The sequence below is a fragment of the Microcaecilia unicolor genome, chromosome 8, assembly GCF_901765095.1.
Source record: "Microcaecilia unicolor chromosome 8, aMicUni1.1, whole genome shotgun sequence".
Lineage (NCBI taxonomy): Eukaryota > Metazoa > Chordata > Amphibia > Gymnophiona > Siphonopidae > Microcaecilia > Microcaecilia unicolor.
The window spans coordinates 74,228,673-74,253,037 of NC_044038.1; the positions used below are offsets into that span (position 1 = coordinate 74,228,673).

At 47.3% G+C, this 24,365-nt stretch overlaps 1 protein-coding gene across 2 annotated transcripts in view; it reads left to right on the forward strand.

Annotated features, from left to right (window-relative positions):
• XRCC1 (X-ray repair cross complementing 1) overlaps positions 1 to 24,113 on the forward strand; it is a 204,668-nt gene extending 180,555 nt beyond the window's left edge. For both annotated transcript variants that reach the window (XM_030211610.1, XM_030211611.1), the window contains 3 exons: positions 5,083 to 5,173; positions 21,106 to 21,181; positions 22,719 to 24,113. In XM_030211610.1, the coding sequence (XP_030067470.1) occupies positions 5,083 to 5,173; positions 21,106 to 21,181; positions 22,719 to 22,832 (281 nt within the window). In that variant the 3' untranslated portion in view covers positions 22,833 to 24,113. The remainder of the gene's footprint in view (positions 1 to 5,082; positions 5,174 to 21,105; positions 21,182 to 22,718) is intronic.
• Positions 24,114 to 24,365: the final 252 nt, after the last annotated feature.

Consider the following 24,365-nt stretch of genomic DNA (forward strand, 5'->3'; position numbering starts at 1 on the left):
AAGTTTAGTGGGTCCTTTCCTCTTTATATAGTTTTGAATCTAAGGGACCTTTTTTAAACAGGCTTGTTTGAAGCTGACACAGCAACCTATGCAAGTATTCTACTTCCCCACACCTTAATTAACACTTAGTTGAGGTCGCTGGATGAGCTACCTCTCCAGCAGCCAAGGAACAGAAAATTAGAACAAGAGTTTTTGGCTGTTTAGTTTCTACCTCTAGAAAAGGTTTCAGTTTAAAACTTTAGTTGATAAAATTTGCTTTTTTTTTTTTTATTTTGCCTTTGAGGTCTCTAACTACAATAGTTGCTGATCTAGACCCCCTTTTCTGAAAGGTTGTCAGTCCATGAGCTTGCGACATTTATCAAAATGCCATTTTTGGGGTCTAATAAAATCCAAACACATTTATAAGTTTTTGATGCTAATTCCGATGAAATACATTTTAACGTTATGGATGCAAAATCCAGTCAAACAAGTTGACTCAAAGTGTGCATCAAAATTGGTCGCGACTCATCGGAACATATTTGGACCAATATTCAGACCGCAACAACTTCCATGCAAACAAAGATACGGACTTGAAATTTTGAACAAGCATTTTGCTTGTGCTGGACATAATACTGCCAGATTTGCAACTAACCAGCATCTATAACCATCCTGCAGGATCTCTTCAAAGTTGGCACTGTCAGTGCAAATGGTAAAATGTACCAAAGTTCAAAGCCAATTATTAAAAAAGAGTCTGCCTGAATCAGCTTGTGAACAGTATCATCTGAAAGAGAAAATTGTGCTCTACAACACTGATATGTTTTTGTTTTGCAATGCCACCATTAAGTAGCCATTTACTCAGGTTATATTTTGTGTGCGTGATGTATTGCGTTGGTCCATGAAGGCTGAGCCATTACTGGTTATCACATTGAAACCAGCATCCCCATCGCCATAGGGGCCACGCCCAATAGCCATGCAGTAACAGCCACGGGTGGGTATCTTTACTGCAGGATCCCAAGCCTGATTGTGGGTTTGTTTACTGCAGGTTCCCAAGCCTGCCTTCAGTTACTTCACTGCAGGTTCCCAAGCCTGCCTTCTTCAGTTACTTCACTGCAGGTTCCCAAGCCTGCCTTCTTCAGTTACTTCATCATTCTGAATGCATCATTGATCTGCAAGAGAACGGTTTCAGGGAAACTATATTGCCGACCAGATGATGTCACTGATAGAGCTGGAATAACAGCAGTGATAAGTTGTTCTGGGATCCAGCAAGTATCGCGTCTTACCGGCCAATAAAATGAAGTAGCGGGACCATGAGGATGCATAAAGCTTATGAAAGCATCTTTCTGTTCAACTGACGTTTCACAAACATTTCCAATCCACCATAACAGCGCACAATAAACGATTGGACAATCAACGAATAAAATACGAATGAATAAATAATTATATCAATACTTTTAAGCGACTATTAAGACTCAATTTCTTAGAAATGAAGAAAAATGAGCGCATCAAAGCGTACTAAATATAACATACTTTGACCTGAGTAAATGGCTACTTAATGGTGGCATTGCAAAACAAAAACATATCGGTGTTGTAGAGCACAATTTTCTCTTTCAGATTATACTGTTCACAAGCTGATTCAGGCAGACTCTTTTTTAATAATTGGCTTTGAACTTTGGTACATTTTACCATTTGCGCTGACAGTGCCAACTTTGAAGAGATCCTGCAGAGCGGTTATAGATGTTGGTTAGTTGCAAATCTGGCAGTATTATGTCCAGCACAAGCATAATGCTTGTTCAAAATTTCAAGTCTGTATCTTTGTTTGCATGGAAGTTGTTGCGGTCTGAATATTGGTCCAAATATGTTCCGATGAGTCAAGTCCGTATCTTTGTTTGCATGGAAGTTGTTGCGGTCTGAATATTGGTCCAAATATGTTCCGATGAGTTGCGACCAATTTTGATATACACTTTGAGTCAACTTGTTTGACTGGATTTTGCATCCGTAATGTTAAAATGTATTTCATCGGAAGTACATAAGTAATGCCATACTGGGAAAAGACCAAGGGTCCATCGAGCCCAGCATCCTGTCCACGACAGCGGCCAATCCAGGCCAAGGGCACCTGGCAAGCTTCCCAAACGTACTACTACTACTACTACTACTACTACTACTATTTAGCATTTCTATAGCGCTACAAGGCATACGCAGCGCTGTACAAACATAGAAGAAAGACAGTCCCTGCTCAAAGAGCTTACAATCTAATAGACAAAAAATAAATAAAGTAAGCAAATCAAATGAATTAATGTGAACGGGAAGGAAGAGAGGAGGGTAGGTGGAGGCGAGTGGTTACAAGTGGTTACGAGTCAAAAGCAATGTTAAAGAGGTGGGTTTTCAGTCTAGATTTAAAGGTGGCCAAGGATGGGGCAAGACGTAGGGGCTCAGGAAGTTTATTCCAGGCGTAGGGTGCAGCGAGATAGAAGGCGCGAAGTCTGGAGTTGGCAGTAGTGGAGAAGGGAACAGATAAGAAGGATTTATCCATGGAGCGGAGTGTACGGGAAGGGGTGTAGGGAAGGACGAGTGTGGAGAGATACTGGGGAGCAGCATAGTGAATACATTTATAGGTTAGTAGAAGAAGTTTGAACAGGATGCGAAAACGGATAGGGAGCCAGTGAAGGGTCTTGAGGAGAGGGGTAGTATGAGTAAAGCGACCCTGGCGGAAGATGAGACGGGCAGCAGAGTTTTGAACCGACTGGAGAGGGGAGAGGTGACTAAGTGGGAGGCCAGCAAGAAGCAGATTGCAGTAGTCTAAACGAGAGGTGACAAGGGTGTGGATGAGGGTTTTGGTAGAGTGCTCGGAAAGAAAGGGGCGGATTTTACGGATGTTGTAAAGAAAGAAACGACAGGTCTTGGCGGTCTGCTGGATATGAGCAGAGAAGGAGAGAGAAGAGTCAAAGATGACCCCAAGGTTTCGAGCTGAGGAGACAGGGAGAATGAGAGAGCCATCAACAGAAATAGAAAACGGGGGGAGCGGGGAGGTGGGTTTGGGGGGGAAAATGAGAAGCTCGGTTTTGGTCATATTTAATTTCAGGTGGCGTTGAGACATCCAGGCAGCAATGTCAGACAAGCACGCTGAAACTTTGGTTTGGATGCAAGGTGAGATATCAGGGGTAGAAAGGTAGATTTGGGAGTCATCAGCATAGAGGTGGTAGGAAAAGCCATGGGATGAGATTAATGAACCAAGGGAAGAAGTGTAGATAGAAAAGAGGAGGGGACCAAGAACAGAACCCTGAGGTACACCGACAGGCAGAGGGATAGAAGTAGAAGAGGATCCACCAGAGTGAACACTAAAGGTGCGGAGGGAGAGTTAGGAAGAGAACCAGGAAAGGACAGAGCCCTGGAATCCAAGTACAAACATTCTATACATGTTATTCCTGGAATTTTGGATTTTTCCAAGTCCGTTTAGTAGCGGTTTATGGACTTGTCCTTTAGGAAACCGTCCAACCCCTTTTTAAACTCTGCTAAGCTAACCGCCTTCACCACTTTCTCCGGCAACGAATTCCAGAGTTTAATTACACGTTGGGTGAAGAAACATTTTCTCCGATTTGTTTTAAATTTACTACACTGTAGTTTCATCGCATGCCCCCTAGTCCTAGTATTTTTGGAAAGCGTGAACAGAAGCTTCACATCCACCTGTTCCACTCCACTCATTATTTTATATACCTCTATCATGTCTCCCCTCAGCCGTCTCTTCTCCAAGCTGTATAGCCCTAGCCTCCTTAGTCTTTCTTCATAGGGAAGTCGTCCCATCCCCGCTATCATTTTAGTCGCCCTTCGCTGCACCTTTTCCAATTCTACTATATCTTTCTTGAGATGCGGCGACCAGAATTGAACACAATACTCAAGGTGCGGTCGCACCATGGAGCGATACAACGGCATTATAACATCCTCACACCTGTTTTCCATACCTTTCCTAATAATACCCAGCATTCTATTCGCTTTCTTAGCCGCAGCAGCACACTGAGCAGAAGGTTTCAGTGTGTTATCGACGACGACACCCAGATCCCTTTCTTGGTCCGTAACTCCTAACGTGGAACCTTGCATGACGTAGCTATAATTCGGGTTCTTTTTTCCCACATGCATCACCTTGCACTTGCTCACATTAAACATCATCTGCCATTTAGCCGCCCAGTCTCCCAGTCTCGTAAGGTCCTCTTGTAATTTTTCACAATCCTGTTGTGATTTAACGACTTTGAATAACTTTGTGTCATCAGCAAATTTAATTACCTCGCTAGTTACTCCCATCTCTAAATCATTTATAAATATATTAAAAAGCAACGGTCCTAGCACGGACCCCTGAGGAACCCCACTAACTACCCTTCTCCATTGTGAATACTGCCCATTTAACCCCACTCTCTGTTTCCTATCCTTCAACCAGTTTTTAATCCACAATAGGACATTTCCTCCTATCCCATGACCCTCCAATTTCCTCTGTAGCCTTTCATGAGGTACCTTGTCAAACGCCTTTTGAAAATCCAGATACACAATATCAACCGACTCCCCTTTGTCCACATGTTTGTTCACTCCTTCAAAGAATTGAAGTAAATTGGTCAGGCAAGATTTCCCCACACAAAAGCCATGCTGACTTGGTCTCAGTAATCCATGTCAAAAACTGTGGAATATATTCAATTTTTGAATTTACATCTGCTGACTTATTTTGCACAGGGTATACTGGAGCTGTAACAGCTTACAGAAATTATTTATAATGAAAAAATCATGTTATTTTTTTCTCCTATACTAGTATAATATTTTTGATTATGTCGGTTTATATGCGCCATTGCAGGTATAAAGGGTGTGGCTAATGTGGGTGTGGTTATCATAGGGGTGGAGCCATATGTGGTGACCCCGCCCATAATGAGTACCGGCACCTTTTTTTCTACAAAAAAAGCACTGCTCTGTGCACTGTTTTGAGGCCTGAGCTTCAGTTGTTCTCTGATATTTTCTGCATCTTCAATCTTAATCTGTAAGTCTCCCATGATCTGCCTCCTTATGTGCTGGGTATTATCACCTGTCTTACTCATGCCTGAACTTTGAAAACACTTTTTTATCTTCCAGATTTCTTCCTGGGAAAACATTTCCTTTTGTATGGGGACTTTCCACCTGCAGAACGAAGGATGCTTTCTAGATACATCATTGCATTTAACGGGTGAGCAATGCTTTCTTAGCCATACGATTTCTCATATCATTTAAATAAGCAATTTTGATTGCTCTGTTAGCCCACTTGGATATGTGGACAATGAGGGTAAACAACTGAGTTCAGGTGATACCTTTTTATTGAACACCCTTTTGCAAAGAAAATTATTCCAGCTTAGATAATCGTGCAGCAAACACACTCTTGTGCATACTCTTCATTTTAGCTTTTTCAGCCTTTGGGAGGAATGTAGAAAGGAGGGCAGTTTCTATCATATCTGGTGGCAGTGCCCAGTAAGAAAACAAATTCTGGGCAGACATTCTAGATACAATTTTGGAAGCAACAGGGACATGAATGGCGATCCTCCCTGAATACTGTTTGCTAAACAAGCCAGCAGTGAGGGAAGGAAATGACAAGGAGAATAAATTAATATGGTGGTGGTCAAATGATTCATTCCATTACGTAACTTTCCACTCTTCCAGAACATGTAGGATAGACCATCAACCAGCAGGTGGAGATAGAGAACTAAAAACTGAGTTGAGACGTCTCTCTTGGCATTCAGTCCAGCTCCTCAGCAGGTGATGGACACACTTTTCAGCCTCTGGTTCTGAGTGATTTGCTTCTGGTCCAGTTGGTCAGCTGGTCCCCAGTTGAGCTTTGTGGGTGGCTTGGTCTGCAGAGTCATATCTGGAGGTTTTCAGATCCCTGTCTCCGGTGACCTGCAAATTTACTTTTTTCCTCCCTTCACCTCTCCCCTGTTTCCTGTGGAGCTCTCCTTTTCCAGCACAACAACTTAAAAAAAAAAAGGAAGAAAGAGGTTTACTGGAGAGCGGGGGACAGAGTATCAGTCCTGATTCTTTCTCATCTAGGGTAAGACTTGTAGAGACTGAGAGCTTGTGGGGGGAGTAGCTGGCAGTGGTAAGTCCAACTAAAGTTTGACTCAGAACCACTTGGAGGGCTGCAAGTTCTACTTGGTGCAGGGGAGGGATCCTGACTCACCGCTTGGGACTGTGTTGTGCTGCATTTGTGCCAGTCGGGGTGAATGGTGACTCCCACGGAGGTATTTAAGTGGTTTTCCTGCTGTGGGACCCACCAGCTTGCGTCGGGGCGTTGCAGTGTGTGCAAGCTTGGAATCCTTTGGGACGTGGGGATAATAGTTGGTAGCATGTCTTCAGATTTGGCACAGCATCCAAATATTCCGGGGACTTTGGGCTCTCCAGCAGGGCAGTTTAATGCAGGAGAGCGCAAGAATGGGTGCCATTTTGTCAGGGCCGACTGGCAGTGAGTAACAGCCTCTGTCTGATCACATGCAGTGCACAGCCACCATTTTACAACCTCGGGGCCCAACAGAACTTCCAGCTGCATCAGGATCTTTGTTTTCTCTGGAGTTTATATTGTTCTTACACCAGGCCTATTTACTGAAGCAGGGACAGTCAGAGTTTCTGCAAAGGGCTTCAGTTTCTCACCCCGCTGCCCCTCCAGCTCTTACGAGAGCTTGTTTAGCCTCATCTGTCCAGTCCTGGAGGTCTATCTCTGCTTCTCCCTCCTTATTTGATGTGGCCTTGGTCTGTTCAAAGGAGCCCTCATTGAAGGAACTGTTAATGGAGGGAGAGCTCTCTCCTGAGGAGGGGAATGGCCCAAAAGTACTAAGGTTGTTTCATAAAGAGGAGTTCAGTGCTCTTATTTCTGAGGCATTGGTGGTGCTTTCCATTAAGGAACCTTCTGCTTTGACGTCGGGAGTTCCATCTTTATTGATCATGGTGGGCTTAGGGTCCTTCTTCTCAATGCATCCAGCCATTCAATACCTGATTACAGCAGAATGGATCTCACCAGACGTGGGACTGAGAGTGGGAAGAGCCATGGCTCGCCTCTACCCATTGATTCTGGAGGAAAAAGAGAAATTGCCGCTTCCCAGGGTGAACTCCCTTGTTACTGCGGTGACTAAGAAGGCCACCTTGCCATTGGAAGGGTGCATTGCTCTAAATGATCTATAGGGTAGGAAGCTTGAAGGCTCACTGAAATAAGCCTTTGAATTTGCCTCTTTGGGCCTTCAAGTGACAGTATGCATCTCATTCGTGGCTAGAGCATGCCTGAAGTAGCATCAGCACTCTGCAACACAAGACGAATGCCATAATGCCAAGCTGGAAGCGGGGTTGGCCTACTTGGCAGATGCTATTTATGAAATGTTACAGAATACGTTGCACAGTATGTCTTTGGCTGTCACAGCACAAAATTATTCAAAGTTGTTAAATTGCAAGAGGATTGTGAAAAATTGCAAGACGACCTTACGAGACTGAGAGACTGGACATCCAAATAGCAGATGATGTTTAATGTGGGAAAGAGGAACCCGAGCTATAGCTATGTGATGCAAGGTTCCACATTAGGAGTCACTGACCAGGAAAAGGATCTAGGAGTCATCGTTGACGATAGTGAATGATACATACCTGTAGCAGGTGTTCTCCGAGGACAGCAGGCTGATTGTTCTCACGACTGGGTGACATCCGCGGCAGCCCCCACCAACCGGAAGAAGCTTCGCGGGCGGTCCGCACGCAGGGCACGCCCACCGCGCATGCGCGGCCGTCTTCCCGCCCGTGCGCGACCGTTCACGCCAGTTGAATGACAAGCAAAAAAATGAAAACGCAGAGGGCGATCTAAGATGGCGGCGTAGTAACCAGCACGGAAAGCAGCTCTGAGCCCGTTTTGGCAAAAAAAATACCTCTGAGCAAAATGCCACATACGAAACGAAAAGGGGTAACGCGGGTAGTTCCCCCACCTACCTCGACTCCCACGGTGCCTCAGTCGGGTATCGGGCGCTTTTTTGTGCCAGTCTCCCATGTAACAGGAGATATGGAGCCTTTAGTGGGGTTCTCTGGGGAAGCGGAGGCCCTACAAGGCGAGGAAATATCCCTTTCTCCACCTGCAGTTGAGAGGCCTCCATGCCCGGCGTCCACGACGGAGCCCGATGAGCAGAGACGCCCTACCGGAAGTGTTGCGGGCGAAACTGTTTGTGAGGGGCGGGAAACGTCGGGGAAGACGCCGAAAGCAGAAGAAAGATCGATAGAAACATCGAAGGAGGTAAATCTGGCAATGATATGGACGATGCTGAATAAAATGGACGCGACACTACAACGAACATCAGGAGAAGTGAGTGCTTTTGAAAAAAAATTCCAAGAATTAAATGTTAAAGTTGACCAGCTAAAAACAGACTTTGCTGAAAAAGTAACTGATCTTCAGAATAAAGCAGATTCCTTTCAAGAGTTTAAATTTGGTCTGGTTAAAGATAATGCAGATATTCGAAGAAAGTTGGAACTAATTGAGAACTTTAACAGAAGATTAAACTTGCGTTTGTTGTATTTTCCCAAACTCCCGGGGATTAATTCCTACGATTTATTCAAAAGATACTTAAATGAAGTCTTAAAAATGCCCCTGGAAGCGATGCCGCCTGTAAATAAGATTTACTATATTCCTAACCCCAGAGGAGAGAAAGGGAAAAAACAAGATGTCTTACAACCTAATTTAGACCTTGAAAATATTTCAGCAATACTAGAATCTACAGTGGACGAAAAAGCAGAGCGGTCAACTTTGATAGTTTCTTTCATTTTTGAACAGGACTTGAATAATATTATGAGACTCTATTTCAAAAATCTACAAACTTTTTTTGGTGGGGTAAAAGTACAAATCTTCCCTGATGTCACAAAAACGACCCAGCTAAGAAGGAAAGCCTTTTTAGCATTGAAAGCAAGAACTTTAGAGATAGGCGGGTTGTTTTTTCTCGCCTACCCGTGTAAATGTTTAGTTAGGCTGGGTCAGGTTAAATATACCTTTTATTCACCAGAAAGTCTTAAATCATTTCTAGATTCTAAGCAATTGTAAACAATTTAAGTAAATGGGAGTATTACGCCACCAAGTTTCTTTAGTATATAGAAAGGAAAATTCTTCCCAAACTCTGATTGCCTCATGATCTTAAATGGGGTCTAAGGAAGCATGATTATTTTGTTTGATAGATTTTGAAAAGTATGTTAAATATATTTTCTTCCATTATTGTATATATGAAGAGTTATCATACTTTGATTAACTAATTATTGCTGTATTTCAAAACAAGTGTATTCTTGTTAAAAGTGAAAATTAATAAAGAAATTGAAATAAAAAAAATGAAAACGCAACTCCAAAGGGGAGGAGGGAGGGTAGGTGAGAACAATCAGCCTGCTGTCCTCGGAGAACACCTGCTACAGGTATGTATCATTCACTTTCTCCGAGGACAAGCAGGCTGCTTGTTCTCACGACTGGGGTATCCCTAGCTCTCAGGCTCACTCAAAACAAGAACCCAGGTCAATGGAACCTCGCAACGGCGAGGGTATAACAGAAATTGACCTACGAAGAACAACTAACTGAGAGTGCAGCCTGACCAGAATAAATTCGGGTCCTGGAGGGTGGAGTTGGATTTAAACCCCAAACAGATTCTGCAACACTGACTGCCCGAACCGACTGTCGCGTCGGGTATCCTGCTGGAGGCAGTAATGTGATGTGAATGTGTGGACAGATGACCACGTCGCAGCCTTGCAAATCTCTTCAATAGTGGCTGACTTCAAGTGGGCCACTGACGCTGCCATGGCTCTAACACTATGAGCCGTGACATGACCCTCAAGAGCCAGCCCAGCCTGGGCGTAAGTGAAGGAAATGCAATCTGCTAGCCAATTGGAGATGGTGCGTTTCCCGACAGCGACCCCTAGCCTGTTAGGGTCGAAAGAAATAAACAATTGGGCGGACTGTCTGTGGGGCTGTGTCCGCTCCAAGTAGAAGGCCAATGCTCTCTTGCAGTCCAATGTGTGCAACTGACGTTCAGCAGGGCGGGTATGCGGCCTGGGGAAGAATGTTGGCAAGACAATTGACTGGTTAAGATGGAACTCCGACACCACCTTCAGCAGGAACTTTGGGTGGGTGCGGAGCACTACTCTGTTGTGATGAAATTTGGTATATGGAGCATGAGCTACTAGGGCTTGAAGCTCACTGACCCTACGAGCTGAAGTAACTGCCACCAAGAAAATGACCTTCCAGGTCAAGTACTTCAGATGGCAGGTATTCAGTGGCTCAAAAGGAGGTTTCATCAGCTGGGTGAGGACGACGTTGAGATCCCATGACACTGTAGGAGGCTTGATAGGGGGCTTTGACAAAAGCAAGCCTCTCATGAATCGAACGACTAAAGGCTCTCCAGAGATGGCTTTACCTTCCACACGATAATGGTAAGCACTAATCGCACTAAGGTGATTCCTTACTGAGTTGGTCTTGAGGCCAGACTCTGGTAAGTGCAGAAGGTATTCAAGCAGGTTCTGTGCAGGGCAAGAACGAGGTTCTAGGGCCTTGCTCTCACACCAAACGACAAACCTCCTCCACTTGAAAAAGTAACTCTTTTTAGTGGAATCCTTCCTAGAGGCAAGCAAGACACGGGAGACACCCTCAGACAGACCCAACGCAGTGAAGTCTACGCCCTCAACATCCAGGCCGTGAGAGCCAGGGACTGAAGGTTGGGGTGCAGCAACGCTCCGTCGTTCTGCGAGATGAGAGTCGGAAAACACTCCAATCTCCACGGTTCTTCTGAGGACAACTCCAGAAGAAGAGGGAACCAGATCTGACGCGGCCAAAAGGGCGCTATCAGAATCATGGTGCCGTGGTCTTGCTTGAGCTTCAGTAAGGTCTTCCCCACCAAAGGTATGGGAGGATAAGCATACAGGAGGCCGGTCCCCCAATGGAGGAGAAAGGCATCCGACGCTAGCCTGTCGTGTGCCTGTAGTCTGGAACAGAACAGAGGCAGCTTGTGGTTGGTCTGAGAGGCGAAAAGGTCCACCGAGGGGGTGCCCCACTCTCGGAAGATCTTGCGTACCACTCTGGAATGAAGCAACCACTCGTGCGGTTGCATGACTCTGCTCAGTCTGTCGGCCAGACTGTTGTTTACACCTGCCAAGTATGTGGCTTGGAGGAGCATGCCGAACTGGCAAGCCCAACGCCACATGCCGACGGCTTCCTGATACAAGGGGCGAGATCCGGTGCCCCCCTGCTTGTTGGTGTAATACATTGCAACCTGATTGTCTGTCCGAATTTGGATAATTTGGTAGGACAGCCGATCTCTGAAAGCCTTCAGTGCGTTCCAGATCGCTCGGAGCTCCAGGAGGTTGATCTGCAGATCCTTTTCCTGGAGGGACCACAGACCCTGGGTGTGAAGCCCATCGACATGAGCTCCCCACCCCAGGCGAGATGCATCCGTCGTCAGCACTTTCGTGGGCTGCGGAATTTGGAATGGACGTCCCAGGGTCAAATTGGTCCGGATGGTCCACCAGAGCAGTGAAGTGCGGCAACTGGTGGAGAGGCGGATGACATCTTCTAGATTCCCGGTGGCCTGAAACCACTGGGAAGCTAGGGTCCATTGAGCAGATCTCATGTGAAGACGAGCCATGGGAGTCACATGAACTGTGGAGGCCATATGACCCAGAAGTCTCAACATCTGCCGAGCTGTGACCTGCTGAGACGCTCTGGTCTGCGAAGCCAGGGACAGGAGGTTGTTGGCCCTCGCTTCGGGAAGGAAGGCCTGAGCCGTCTGGGTATTCAGCAGAGCTCCTATGAATTCCAGAGACTGTGTTGGCTGGAGATGGGACTTTGGGTAATTTATCACAAACCCCAGCAGCTCCAGAAGTTGAATAGTGCACTGCATAGACCGGAGGGCTCCTGCCTCTGAGGTGCTCTTGACCAGCCAATCGTCGAGATATGGGAACACGTGCACTCCCAGCTTGCGTAGGTACGTCGCTACCACCACGAGACACTTTGTAAACACTCGTGGGGCAGAGGCGAGCCCAAAGGGCAGCACACAATACTGAAAGTGCCGTGCGCCCAGGCGGAATCTGAAATACTGTCTGTGAGCTGGCAGTATCGGGATGTGAGTGTATGCGTCCTTTAAATCCAGGGAACATAGCCAATCGTTTTTCTGAATCATTGGCAGAAGGGTGCCCAAGGAAAGCATCCTGAACTTTTCTTTGACCAGGAATTTGTTCAGGCCTCTCAGGTCTAGGATGGGACGCATCCCCCCTGTTTTCTTTTCCACAAGGAAGTACCTGGAATAGAATCCCTGCCCTTCTTGCCCGGGTGGTACGGGCTCGACCGCATTGGCGCAGAGAAGGGCGGAGAGTTCCTCTGCAAGTACCTGCTTGTGATGGGAGCTGAAGGATTGAGCTCCCGGAGGACAATTTGGTGGCAGGGAGGCCAAATTCAGGGCGTATCCGCACCACACTATTTGGAGAACCCACTGGTCGGAGGTTATGAGAGGCCACTTTTGGTGAAAAAATTTTAACCTCCCTCCGACCGGCAGATCGTCCGGTACGGACACTTTGAGGGCGGCTATGTTCCCGTGGATCCAGTCAAAAGCCCATCCCCGGCTTTTGCTGTGGAGGTGCAGGGGGCTGCTTAGGCGCACGCTGTTGACGAGAACGAGCGCGCTGGGGCTGTCCCTGTGCCTGACGAGGCCTTCGGGCCGGCTGGGTGTACCTACGCTTTGCAAAAGAATAGGGCACAGCCTGCCGGGCCCGGGAAAAACGTCCACCTGCTGAGGTGGGTGCTGAAGGCGCCCGGTGGGAGAGCTTGTCGAGAGCGGTTTCCCGCTGATGCAGTTGGTCCACCAGCTGCTCGACCTTCTCACCAAAAATATTATCCCCCCGGCAAGGGACGTCGGCCAGTCTCTGCTGGGTGCGGTTGTCCAGGTCAGAGGCACGCAGCCATGAGAGCCTGCGCATCACTATACCTTGGGCCGCAGCACGAGATGCCACGTCACAGGTGTCATAGATACCCCTGGACAGGAACTTTCTGTACGCCTTCAGCTGCCTGACCACCTCCTGATAAGGCCTGGACTGCTCCGGCGGGAGCTTATCGACCAGGTCCGCCAGTTGCTTCACATTGTTCCGCATGTGGATGATCGTGTAGAGCTGGTACGACTGGATGCGGGTCACGAGCATGGAGGATTGGTAGGCCTTCCTCCCAAACGAGTCCAGAGTGCGAGACTCCCGCCCCGGGGGCGCCGAGGCGTTATCCCTCGAACTCCGTGCCCTCTTGAGAGCAGAATCCACGACCGCCGAGTCATGGGGCAATTGGGGCCGCATTAACTCTGGGTCCGAGTGGATTCTGTACTGGGACTCTGCTTTCTTGGGAATGATGGGATTAGATAGTGGTCTCATCCAGTTCCGAAGCAGTGTCTCTTTGAGGACATTGTGCAACGGCACCGTGGAGGACTCTCTAGGTGGTGATGGATAGTCGAGGACCTCGAGCATCTCAGCCCTCGGCTCATCCACAGAGACCACGGGGAAGGGAATGCAAATAGACATGTCCCTTACAAAGGAGGCAAAGGAGAGGCTCTCAGGAGGCGAGAGCTTCCTCTCTGGTGAGGGTGTGGGGTCCGAGGGAAGACCCGCAGACTCCTCTGAGGAGAAATATCTGTGGTCTTCCTCTTCCCCCCACGAGGCCTCTTCCTCGGTATCGGACATAAGCTCATGTAGCTGAGTCCTTAACCGGGCCCGGCTCGACGTCGAGGCACCGAGGCCTCGGTGTCGTCGAGCGGTGGACTCCCGCGCCGGCGGGGACGAAGCTCCCTCCATTGACGTCGACGGGGACTCCACCTGCGTGGCGGTCGAGACCGGCGCCGCAAGCGGCGGCGGTGTCAACGGCCTCAGCACCGGGCTAGAGCTCGCCGGCGCCACAGTCAACGGCGCCGAGGGCGCAAGCACCCCCGGCGCCGGCACAGCCTGGCGCATCAGCCCTTCCAGGATCCCCGGAAGGATGGCTCGGAGGCACTCGTCGAGGCCCGCTGCCGGGAAAGATGGGGGGGGGGGCGGTAGAGGTGTCGGTGCCGGAAGCTGCTCGGGTCCAGGAGACTGCACCGAAGTGCTGGGACCCTGACGCGTCGGTACCTCCACTACCGAAGGGGATCTCTCCTCTCGATGCGGACGCTTCGGCGTCGACTCCTCGCCGGTACCGAGAGCCGGATGCATCGAAGGCGACCGATGACGGTGCTTCTTAGATTTCTTGCGGTGCCCGTCATTGGTGCCAAGTGGAATGGAGGAGGAGGAGGTCGATCCCCCTCGGTCTCGAGGAACCGGGTCAGACAGGGTTCGGTCCCGAGGGCCATGGGCCGAGGGAGTGACCGGGGGGCCGACGGGACCTGTGCTCCTGGGGTCGATGTCATCGGTGCCGATTTCGCGGGCATCGATACCGGTACCGAAGAACCGGCCGTCGATACCGATGCCGTCGAGGTCGACGTCGAGGGGCCGGCGCAAGTTCCGAAAAGACGGTCCCGTAGAACTTGCCTCGCAACCTGAGTTCGTTTCCGGAGACCAAGACACAAAGAGCACGACTTGATATTGTGCTCCGGCCCGAGGCACTGGAGGCACCAAGCGTGGGTGTCAGTGTGCGAGATAGGCCGGCCGCACCGACCACACTTCTTAAATCCACTCGGGACCTTCGAGGACATCGACGGAAAAATCGCGTCGGCGAAATTAAAGTCGTCGATGGTGGCGGTAAATCACACCTCAAAAAATAAATCGGCCGCGCGGCCACAAGGCCGCAACGCGACGCCCCCGCTAGAAAACGAGGGAAAACAAGCACGTTCACACTTTTTTTTTTTAAAGAAAAAGAAAAGGCCGTAACGCGCCTAGAAACAAACAAAAACTAAGAAATTTCGCGAAAACGCCCAATGAAGGTGTTGGTGCCCAACCTCAAATAGCAGTAGCAGCATGGTTGAGGGAGTTCAATTGGAGGTGGGCCCAGAAAACTTCGGATCAATGGATCCTCAATGTGATACGCAACAGATGCACCATGGAGTTTGCTCATCCCCTGTCTGATGCCTCTCTAGTGTCTCCATGTCATTCCTGTATGAAAACAATGGCAATCAGAGAAACCCTTGACAGGCTGCTATGGTGGTGTGTGGTGTGTCTGGACCCTCTGTCAGAACAAGGGAGGGGCAGTTATTCCATCTATTTTGTTGTGCCCAAGAAGGAGAGTACTTTTGGTCCATTTTGGATCTCAAGGGCATGAATCGGGCATTGAAGATCTTGAACTTTCACATGGAACTCTGCGGTTGCTCATTGTGGCAGTCCATTTGGGTGAATTTCTGACTGCTCTGGATTTGATGGAAGCATATCTTTATATCCAGATTTGCCAGGCTCATCAGAGATTACTTCGCTTTGCTGTTTTGGGGAAACATTATCAGTTCTGTGTAATGCCCTTGGGTCTGGTGACAGCTTCTCATATATTTTCCAGGTTATGGTGGTAGTGAAAGCGGCCCTCCACAAGGTTCACCTGATGGTTCACCTGATTGTTGATTCAGGTAAAATCAAGAGCTGTCAGATCACAGCATGGGTGGTTCAGTTTCTGGACTCCCTCGGCTGGGTGATCAATCCCTCAAGAGTTGTTTGGAGCTGTCGCAGATCCTGGAATATCCAGGGCTAGGTGGTGTGTCTTCCAGAAACAAGGGTTCACAAGCTTCAAGACCACATAGGCGGTCGGTGGCCCAACTGTTTGGGAAGGCTAAGGGGGTGGGGTTAGGGGCAGGGCCGGGGGTGGAGCTTAAATCCATAATTGTCTGATAACAGAAAAAAAAAAATAAAAGTCACAATACCTTTTATTAAATTTAGATATTAGATATGTATCATATGTCAAAGAATAAAGTGGTTGCTCAAAGCATATACTAACCACAGTCGCTCAACTGCAAAACACTATGCACAACTTTGTCCAAAAACACACTCAGAACCTTACTGTACCATAAATATTACACTGGGCAGAACCTAATACACCAATATACCACCCATACGGAAAATGCAGACCGTCAACAATATGAAACAAGGATCATAATATCACAATCCTCATGTAGAGCCACAAAACATCCTAATTCATGTTTAATGTGGGATAAAATGCCATAAATAAGTAAATAAATATAAACTTTTAATGTTGAGCACCTGATTCTCAAAGTGGACATATTCCAAACACTATAATGAAAATAAAATGATCTTTTCTACCTTTGTTGTCTGGTGACTTTGTTTTTCTGATCACCATTTTAAGTTGTGCCAGGAAGTGAAACTTTTACTTCAGCAGCTGCTGCAGGCTGCAGCAGAGAAGGCGAGATTGCTCGCTGGGCTGAGTGTGAAGTTGGAGGAGGCAGAAGACTGCAATCCTCCTTCCTGCACCAGTCCCTCACACTGACATTAAGGCATAGCCCACTCAAGACTGCCCCTTAGCTCTATCCTCCTGACATCATGGTAAGGAGGAGGCTGGGCTTTGCTCCCAGGCTGAGGAGGAGGATCTTTGCACCTATTCTAAGAAGGCCAGTTTGGAAAACAAGGATTATCAGTCCACATGCTAAGGAGGTCAGACTCGGGAGGCGGCTGATTTTTGTTCCCGTGTTGTGCTGAGGAGGAAGTTAGGATAAAATACTACTGCCTCCCTCCACACTCTGGAGGCCAGGCTGCTGTTTACTCTCAGCGAGTTTCGACATCCAGCTGATCCTTGATCCCACTGCTAGAGACAGGAAGAGGGGGCTGCACAGCTAACCCTCAAAAGCCACCTTAAAAGAGCAAAAGCACGCTGCAGCCAGCTTGATTGAAGGAAGGAGGGCTGTTGCACTTGTTTTACATGACGGCTGAACTTTCTTGCAGCTGTGTTACGTCTTTTGTTAAGATTTGCAGCGACGGCTCACCTCTGCTCCAGCCTTTCCCTTCTCGGAGGTGAGTTTAAATGCTGGGCGGCCATGACAGTAATTGAAAAGTCGGGGAGCTGAGGGCGGGCTCAGTGGGGGGTGGGTGGCGGCGGCGGAAAAGGCAAGGAAAGGTCACAGCTTGGCTGGGGAGGCTTAGGCTCCCCAAGCCTCTTATACGGGGCGCCTATGCAAGACCAGATCCGTAGATTGCTTCACTGTGCAATGCCCATGGCCAAGGACTATCTTTAAGTCTTGGGATCAATGGCTGCATTGATAGTAGTAGTATCATGAGCCAAGGCGCATATGAGGCCTCTGCAGCATTGTCTGCTGTCCAGATGGTGTCCTCAGAGTCCTTGGAGGTCAGATTGCACCTTCAAGTGATGGCTCGCAGGAGTCTCAGGTGGTGGCTCGATTCGTCTATCACAGGGGGTCCGGTTGGATCCTCCTCAGTGATGGTGATGACAGATGCCAGCCTCAGAGGCTGGGGTGCCCATTGCTTAGGTCATCTTGCTCAGGATCACTGGTCCCAAGAGCAGACAAGTTGTTCCATCAACCTTTTGGAGACCAAAGCAATACAATTGGCCCTATGTGCATTCCAGAGCTTGCTCAAGGTCAAAGCGGTATGTATCTTGTCCGACAATGTGACAGCAATGTCTTACATCAGCTGCCAAGGTGGTACGAAGAATCATTGATTGGCGGAAGAGAGATGGCTGTTCTTATGAGCTGGGCAGAACATTATCTGTCAGACTTGTTGACTTCTCATGTGGCAGGGAGTTAGAACATTCAGGCAGACTTCCTCAGTTGGCAAATATTGGATCCGGGAGAATGGTCCCTAAATTCCGAGCATTGTCTGCCGGAGGGGAGTACCGGTCATGAACCTCATGGCGATGTAGGAGAACACCAAGGCCTTCAAAGAATTGAGGGTCACAGGGACCTGGTGCTGTTGGTGGCTCCAGATTGGCTAAGAAGGCCTTGGTACATGGACTTGATTTGGCTTGTTTCGGGGTCAGGACTAAGGTTTCCTGATTCCACAGGGCTGTTGACACAAGGTCCAGTAGCCATACCAAATCAGACTCTGTCTTAGGGCTCAGCTGCAGAAACATGGGTATTCAGCTAAGCTGATTGTCACGATACTCCGGTCTCAACGCAAGTCTAATTCTCTCACTTATGTATGTGCGGACTTGGAGAATTTTTGAGAGTTGTTGTGAGAATCACAATGTGATGGCCTTCCTTGCATGCTTCGGTGGCACAAATTTTGGAGCTTCTGCAGGATGGCTTTGATAAGGGTTTGGCCTTGGCTTCTCTTAAGTTATAGCTTGCGGCATTGGCTTGTTTTCAGGGCCATGTGAAAGGAGAGCCCTTAGCGAGCCATCCAGATGTGGTGCATTTTTTGAGGAGTGTAGGTCTTCTTCGTTCTCCAAGGTGTGTCGATTTTCCTTCCTGGGATCTTAATTTGGTCTTATTAGTTCTGGTTTGTCCACCTTTTTAACCACTCATGTCTTGTTTGCTCAAAGATCTTACATTAAAATTGGTGTTCTAGATAGCCATTTCCTCGGCGAGGTATGTTTCTGAATTGCAGGCCCTTTCGTGCAGATTGCCTTTTTTGGAGTTTTCAAATGTACGAGTGGCTTTTTTCCAAAGTCTTGACACCTACCCATTTGAACCAGTCTGTGGTTTTGCCCACCTTGGGATCCTCCAAAGGTTTGGAGGAGCAGCATCGGCTAAGTAGGCTGGACGCTAAAAGGATTTTGAAGGAGTATCTTTGCAGAATAGAAGATTTCCGGCATTCAGGTAGCCTTTTCTTGCTGCTGGGCGTCTGTCACAAAGGGCTGACTGCATCCAGGGCTACTATTGTGAGATAGATCAAGGAGATAATGGGCTCTGCTTACATCCTTTGCAGTAGGATGGTTCTGGATGGAATTACAGCCCATTTTACGCAGAGTCAGGCCTCCTCTTGAGCTGAGCATTCTTTGGTTCCTCCTTTGGACATCTGTAGAACAGGGATTTGGTCATCTTTGCATTTGTTTGTTCGCCACTACTGAGTGAATGTGCAGGCACAACAGGATGTGATTTTTGGGGAGCATATGCTTACTGTGGAGCTTCATGGGTCCCTCCCGTGAATTTACTGCTCTGTTTTTTTTCCCCATCTGGAGGGACACTAAGGAAGGAGAAATTAGATCTTACATGCTGATTTGCTTTCCTTTAGTTTCTCCAGACTGGCCCAGATCCCGCCCAGTGATATCTGACATTTCGAGAAATCTATTATTCCAAGAGCTGTTGATTCATATTCCCTGGTGGTGTAATAGTGTGAACGTGCCTCTGCCGGGGAGGAGTTGCTTGTTCATTCTCTACTGTTTCAAAAAGTGAGCCAGCTCTTTCTTCACCTTCCGAGTATCTGTTCTGGAGCCAGACAGTAGCACACATACGTTTCTTCTTTTCTCCTACCCTTGCTTGGGTATGGTAATACTGATTCTGTCTAGTTCTGGTTAAGGGTCTTATTGGCTCACTCAAGAATCAGAGTTCTCTCAGTCTTCATCTGCTGGTAGGCGTGCACAACCCATTAGTAAATTCTGGGCTGGTCTGGAGGGGCTAAGGGAAAGCAAATTAGCAGGTAAGATCTAATTTCTCCGTTGGGCGCATAAATGCAACTATACCATAAAATGCATGCAGAGTTAGTTGGAATGCCTCTGACACACCCATTCCCCTCCCATGTTAACGCCCCCTTTGCAGTTGCACATGAGAGAAATTAGATGATCAGTGTACAAAATAGGGGCGTAAGTCAATTATGCGTACAGCTGCTAATATTAGTGCTTGTTAAAGCCAATTATTGGTAGTTATCTCCATTTAAGTGCCAATTTAGCGCCAATTATCTAATTGTTACGTGCGTAACTGACCTTATTCTATAACTGGACACACAATTATGCATCTAACTTCTGGCACCATTTATAGAATTTGGGGGTTAAAGTATAAACAAAACAGAAAAGGGGGAGAGAAGCAAATTTAAAACTTTTGTGAGTAATGGATGTTGTAAGGCTATTCCACAGAAGGAACAGCTGTAATTCTTGAAGTGTTAAATAAAAATAGTTTAAAAAAAATCATCTCCATGGCTCTTCAGCAGTTTCACTGTCTTTCAAGCTGAGGCTGTGCTAGGAATCCTATATAATAAAACGCACCTCCAACATTCTGAAGCTGACTGCATGGCTGAGGCATTCCTGCTCTCTGTATCCATCTCCTGAATTGACATCACATACTTCCGGGTTCTACACAAGCAGAAGTGACCAACCACACGAGGTTTCTCGGCTTCAGAATGTTGGAGGTGCATTCTATTAAATAGGATTGGTCAGTTCCTTGAAGCACAGCCAGAGCTCAGCGTCCTGCACAGCTCAGACACCAGAGAGAGAGGGGGGGGGGGCTGACACCAGAGAGAGGGAGGGGGGGAGGTATCTCTGTCACACACACACACACACTCTCTCTCATAGACACACTCGCACCCAGACTCACTCTCTCTCTCTCTCTCACACACACACTCGCACATTCACTCTCTCTCACACACAGTCACTCTCACATACACTCTCTCAAACATACACACTCCAAGGAAAACCTTGCTAGCGCCCGTTTCATTTGTGTCAGAAACGGGCCTTTTTTACTAGTTGTAAATAAAAGCCGAGTAGTGCTGTTCTGTTTTAATTTCCCTAGCATCAGAGGAATACTGTCCGCAGCTAACCAGTTTGTGCCTTAACATTTCTAGGAGAACAGGGCCTGGGTTGCATTCACAGCTCAAGCTAGGCCCATGAGTGCTGCCCAGCCTACACTCACACTGTGGGAATGAGAGGATTAAGCCATGGATTGTCTTTACCTATACTTCAAAAAGCTGTTTAGGAAGCTGGTACCAGAAGAGTGGTGCTGTTCTGCCCTTGTAGGAGGGGAAAAAACATGTACAGTGCTGGAGGTGATGCAAAACTGCTTGAGGCTGATGGGAAGGAGTGATGCCCATGTAAATATGCACGCCATGATGAGTAACGAGAGGTGAAAGTGAGAGAAATGAGTAACGAGAGTTATTACCAGGAGGTGACAGAGTGAGGGAAACACAGTCTATTTGTGATGGTTCCTTTATGAGAAGTAAGAAGAGGTGCTATGTATATGCCGACTTCCCGTGGAAAGGTATGAGAATGACTTCATAGTGGAAAATAATGACTGCTAATTTCTGCCATCTCTGCCCCCTCAGGGAACTTGAGGAGTACATGAATGAGAAGGTGAACTATGTCGTCACAATGCAGGACTGGGACGACACCTTTGAGGAGGTGAGAGTCTGGAATAGGGCTAGGGAGTCTATTCTCTGAAATTGACCACAGTTACTGGTGAAGCATCTCAGGTTTTGGTCAGCAGTGGCACCTACTGGCCAGGTTTGGTACATGCAAACCTGCTTCCAGAAAGGGCTTTGGTTGAGATAGAGAGGAAGGGAAGATGGAATAAAAATAGTAAAACACCCCAGCTATTTGAGAAAGAAGACTCATGAGATCCTAGCTCATTTAGAAGCTCAAAGGAGCAGGAGAAAGGTGCTGAGTGTAAGTCCCCTCAGATTACTTCTCGTATCTCATGTTGAATTACATAATACAAAGGTCAGTTTTCAAAGCAATTCACACAGATAAATTGGCTGTGTGAAAATGGGCAAAAAAGGTGCCTCATTTGATGATGCATGTACTTCTAGTTTGTTTGAAAGGAGGTGTACCAGGACCTGTGTTTTGGTCTGAGAAGGAAAATGCAGGTGTAGGTTGCATTTTCAAATCAACCTGCAGAGCTAGTGCAAATGACTACATGCACTTTGCACCTGGGGTAATTTTCAAATTTAAAAGCATGTGCATACTTTTGCTTTGAAAATTTGTGCAAAGCCTGTAGGTTCCAAGTACATTGCTGGTTTAACCATTGGATTAGGTGAGGCACTGGCGATTTTTAAAGGGTGACAAAATTCCCAGCCTCTAACATTACCTGGTCTAATGGTTAAGTCCTCTTTTCCCTCCTTCGGTCCAGTCTCTCTTCTTCCCCCCCCCCCCCCCCCCCCACCCCCTGGGTCTAGCATTGCTTATTCTTATCTCCCTTCCAGTCCTCCTGTAAACTGTGTGCAAGTTGCTGGCAGCAGCCTGAAGACAGGCTCCATTCGCCCTAGCTCTGGGTCTTCCCTCTGCTACATCTTGCCTCCTCTGATGCAGTTTCCTGTGGGTGGGACACAGCAAAAGGAAGACTCAGGTACTGGCTGAAAGCAGCCTGTCTTCAGGCTGCTTCTACTGGCAACTCGCACTCAGTTTATAGGACCATGATTGGTGGGGGGAGAGGGAAGAAGGCGAGAGAAGGAACAATGCTGTATCTGTGGGGAGGGGGCAAAAAAAGACTAGGCTGGGGAAGTGGTGAGAGAAGAGGAGAGATGCTAGACTGAAGGAGGGCCGGATCCATGTTTGGAGGAGGGGTGGGAGCGGGCAGCAGCACCAATACAAACTGCCATAGGGCACCGCAATCCCTTGAGCCAGCTCTGTTCAAGTACTTGTGGATTTTGCATCAATGCTGGCAGTTTGAAAATTGACCACAAGTACTTGCGGATTTTGCATCAATGCCGGCAGTTTGAAAATTGACCACAGGATGATGAGGAATTGCTAAAGATGTTTTGTCAGAAAACAGAAAAAGGCCATTCCTTACTGTCTGATTTCCCTTTCTGGAATAACCTCAGGTGCTACCTCTTATGTTATAAGAGAGACCTCTAACTGTATCAGGTCTAGTCACTTGCAGACTGATCAATTTAATAACCAAAAAACCTTCTCCTGCCTTCTCCTTTCTCACCCCTTGCAGGCCCTGGTTGAGAATGCTAACCTGTCCTTTGTGAAACCACGCTGGATCTACACCTGTAATGAGCGGCAGAAACTGATCCCACACCAGCCCTTTGTGGTGGTGCCACAAACATGACTCAAAACGTGCCACGAGATGGATGTGTGTTTAGGTGCCTGTCTTCGGACGGCAGTGCTCTTTTTGTAGAGAAGAGCTACCTCTCAGTCCCTTATGGCTTTGTTCTGGTTACACTGCACATTATACAAACTCTGGAATCGCTATCAACCTGGATGGAAGGGCTCCTGAGAAGTGTGATTTGTATGTGTTTTGGGTTCAGCGAAACGTTCTATGGAAATGGTGTGCATGTGCACCCTCTTTTTACATTTCCAGCCTGGGACTGAGAACTGAGGTTGTAGGGAGAGGGGTGTGTTCTTTTCTTTTTTTTTATATATAAAAACAAATTTGAATATTTAAGAAACCATGCAGGCTGCCTCTGCTTTTTCAGCTCATCATCATGTGAGAATACAACATCTTTCTTTTTAAAGAGCAACACCTCATCCTCCTATGAGGCAAAGCTGGATGGGAGGAAGTGTAGGCACAATATCCCCAGTTATTTTTCAGAGCAGCTAATTTTTAAATAATGATAAAGTAAGAGAGCAAGTCTCCTTCACCCAACCCTGGGTGAAACATACATAAAGACTCAGACCCCTATGCATTGTTTCCTTTAAATAGCTTCAGATGCACACAATTTCCCAGATGTGTAGCATCCTGACTTCCATTATGTTATGTTTATGATTTATTAAAAACTTTCTGTACCCGCTCTATCTGATAACAGGTCAGAATGATTTACAGTATAAATATTTTCCCTATCATCTGTCCCCTCCTGCCTCTGCCCGCTCCCCCCCCCCCCTTCTTCCTCTCCTTAGCTAACTGAAGTAGCAGAACTGCACAACATCAAGTGGGTGGGGGTATAGCTTCCTGGCTTCTCAACCTTAATTCTGGTGCATCTACTGCTGTATTCCTGCTGTGCAAACTCAATGTTGTCAACTGCTGATGACCTCTACCAGCAGACATAACGTTGTCACTCTTCCACTCTCCAGCAGGTTCAAGGTTGATGACTAATGCTGTCTGCCACTGTTAGGCCATGAATCAAGCTTTGAGGTGGGCCATCTATTGGGAATTATTAGTGCAGTGCTTTCCCTCCTGTAAACTAGATTTCATAGTGTACACCACGCAGAGTGGTCAGAGGCAGTGACCACAGGATTCAACCTCTTAAATCTCCAAAGACATGTTTATCAGAAGTGAATAAACTTCAGAGAGCAAAGAGGAAATAGCAATAAAATATTCTGACATCTTTGCAGAAATTCCACCATTTGTAACAAGTGGAATTCTAAATGAAGCTTGTTTTTTTAAATCTCTTGGCGTATCGATTTCTTAATGTATAATGTGTTCATAGGCGGTCGGTGGCCCAACTGTTTGGGGAGGCTAAAGGGGTGGGGCCAGGGGTGGGGCTTAAATCCATAATTGTCTACTAACACACAAAAAAATAAGTCAACACCTTTTATTAAATTTAGATATTAGATATGTATCATATGTCAAAGAATAAAGTGGTTGCTCAAAGCATATACTAACCACAATTGCTGAACTGCAAAACACTATGCACAACTTTGT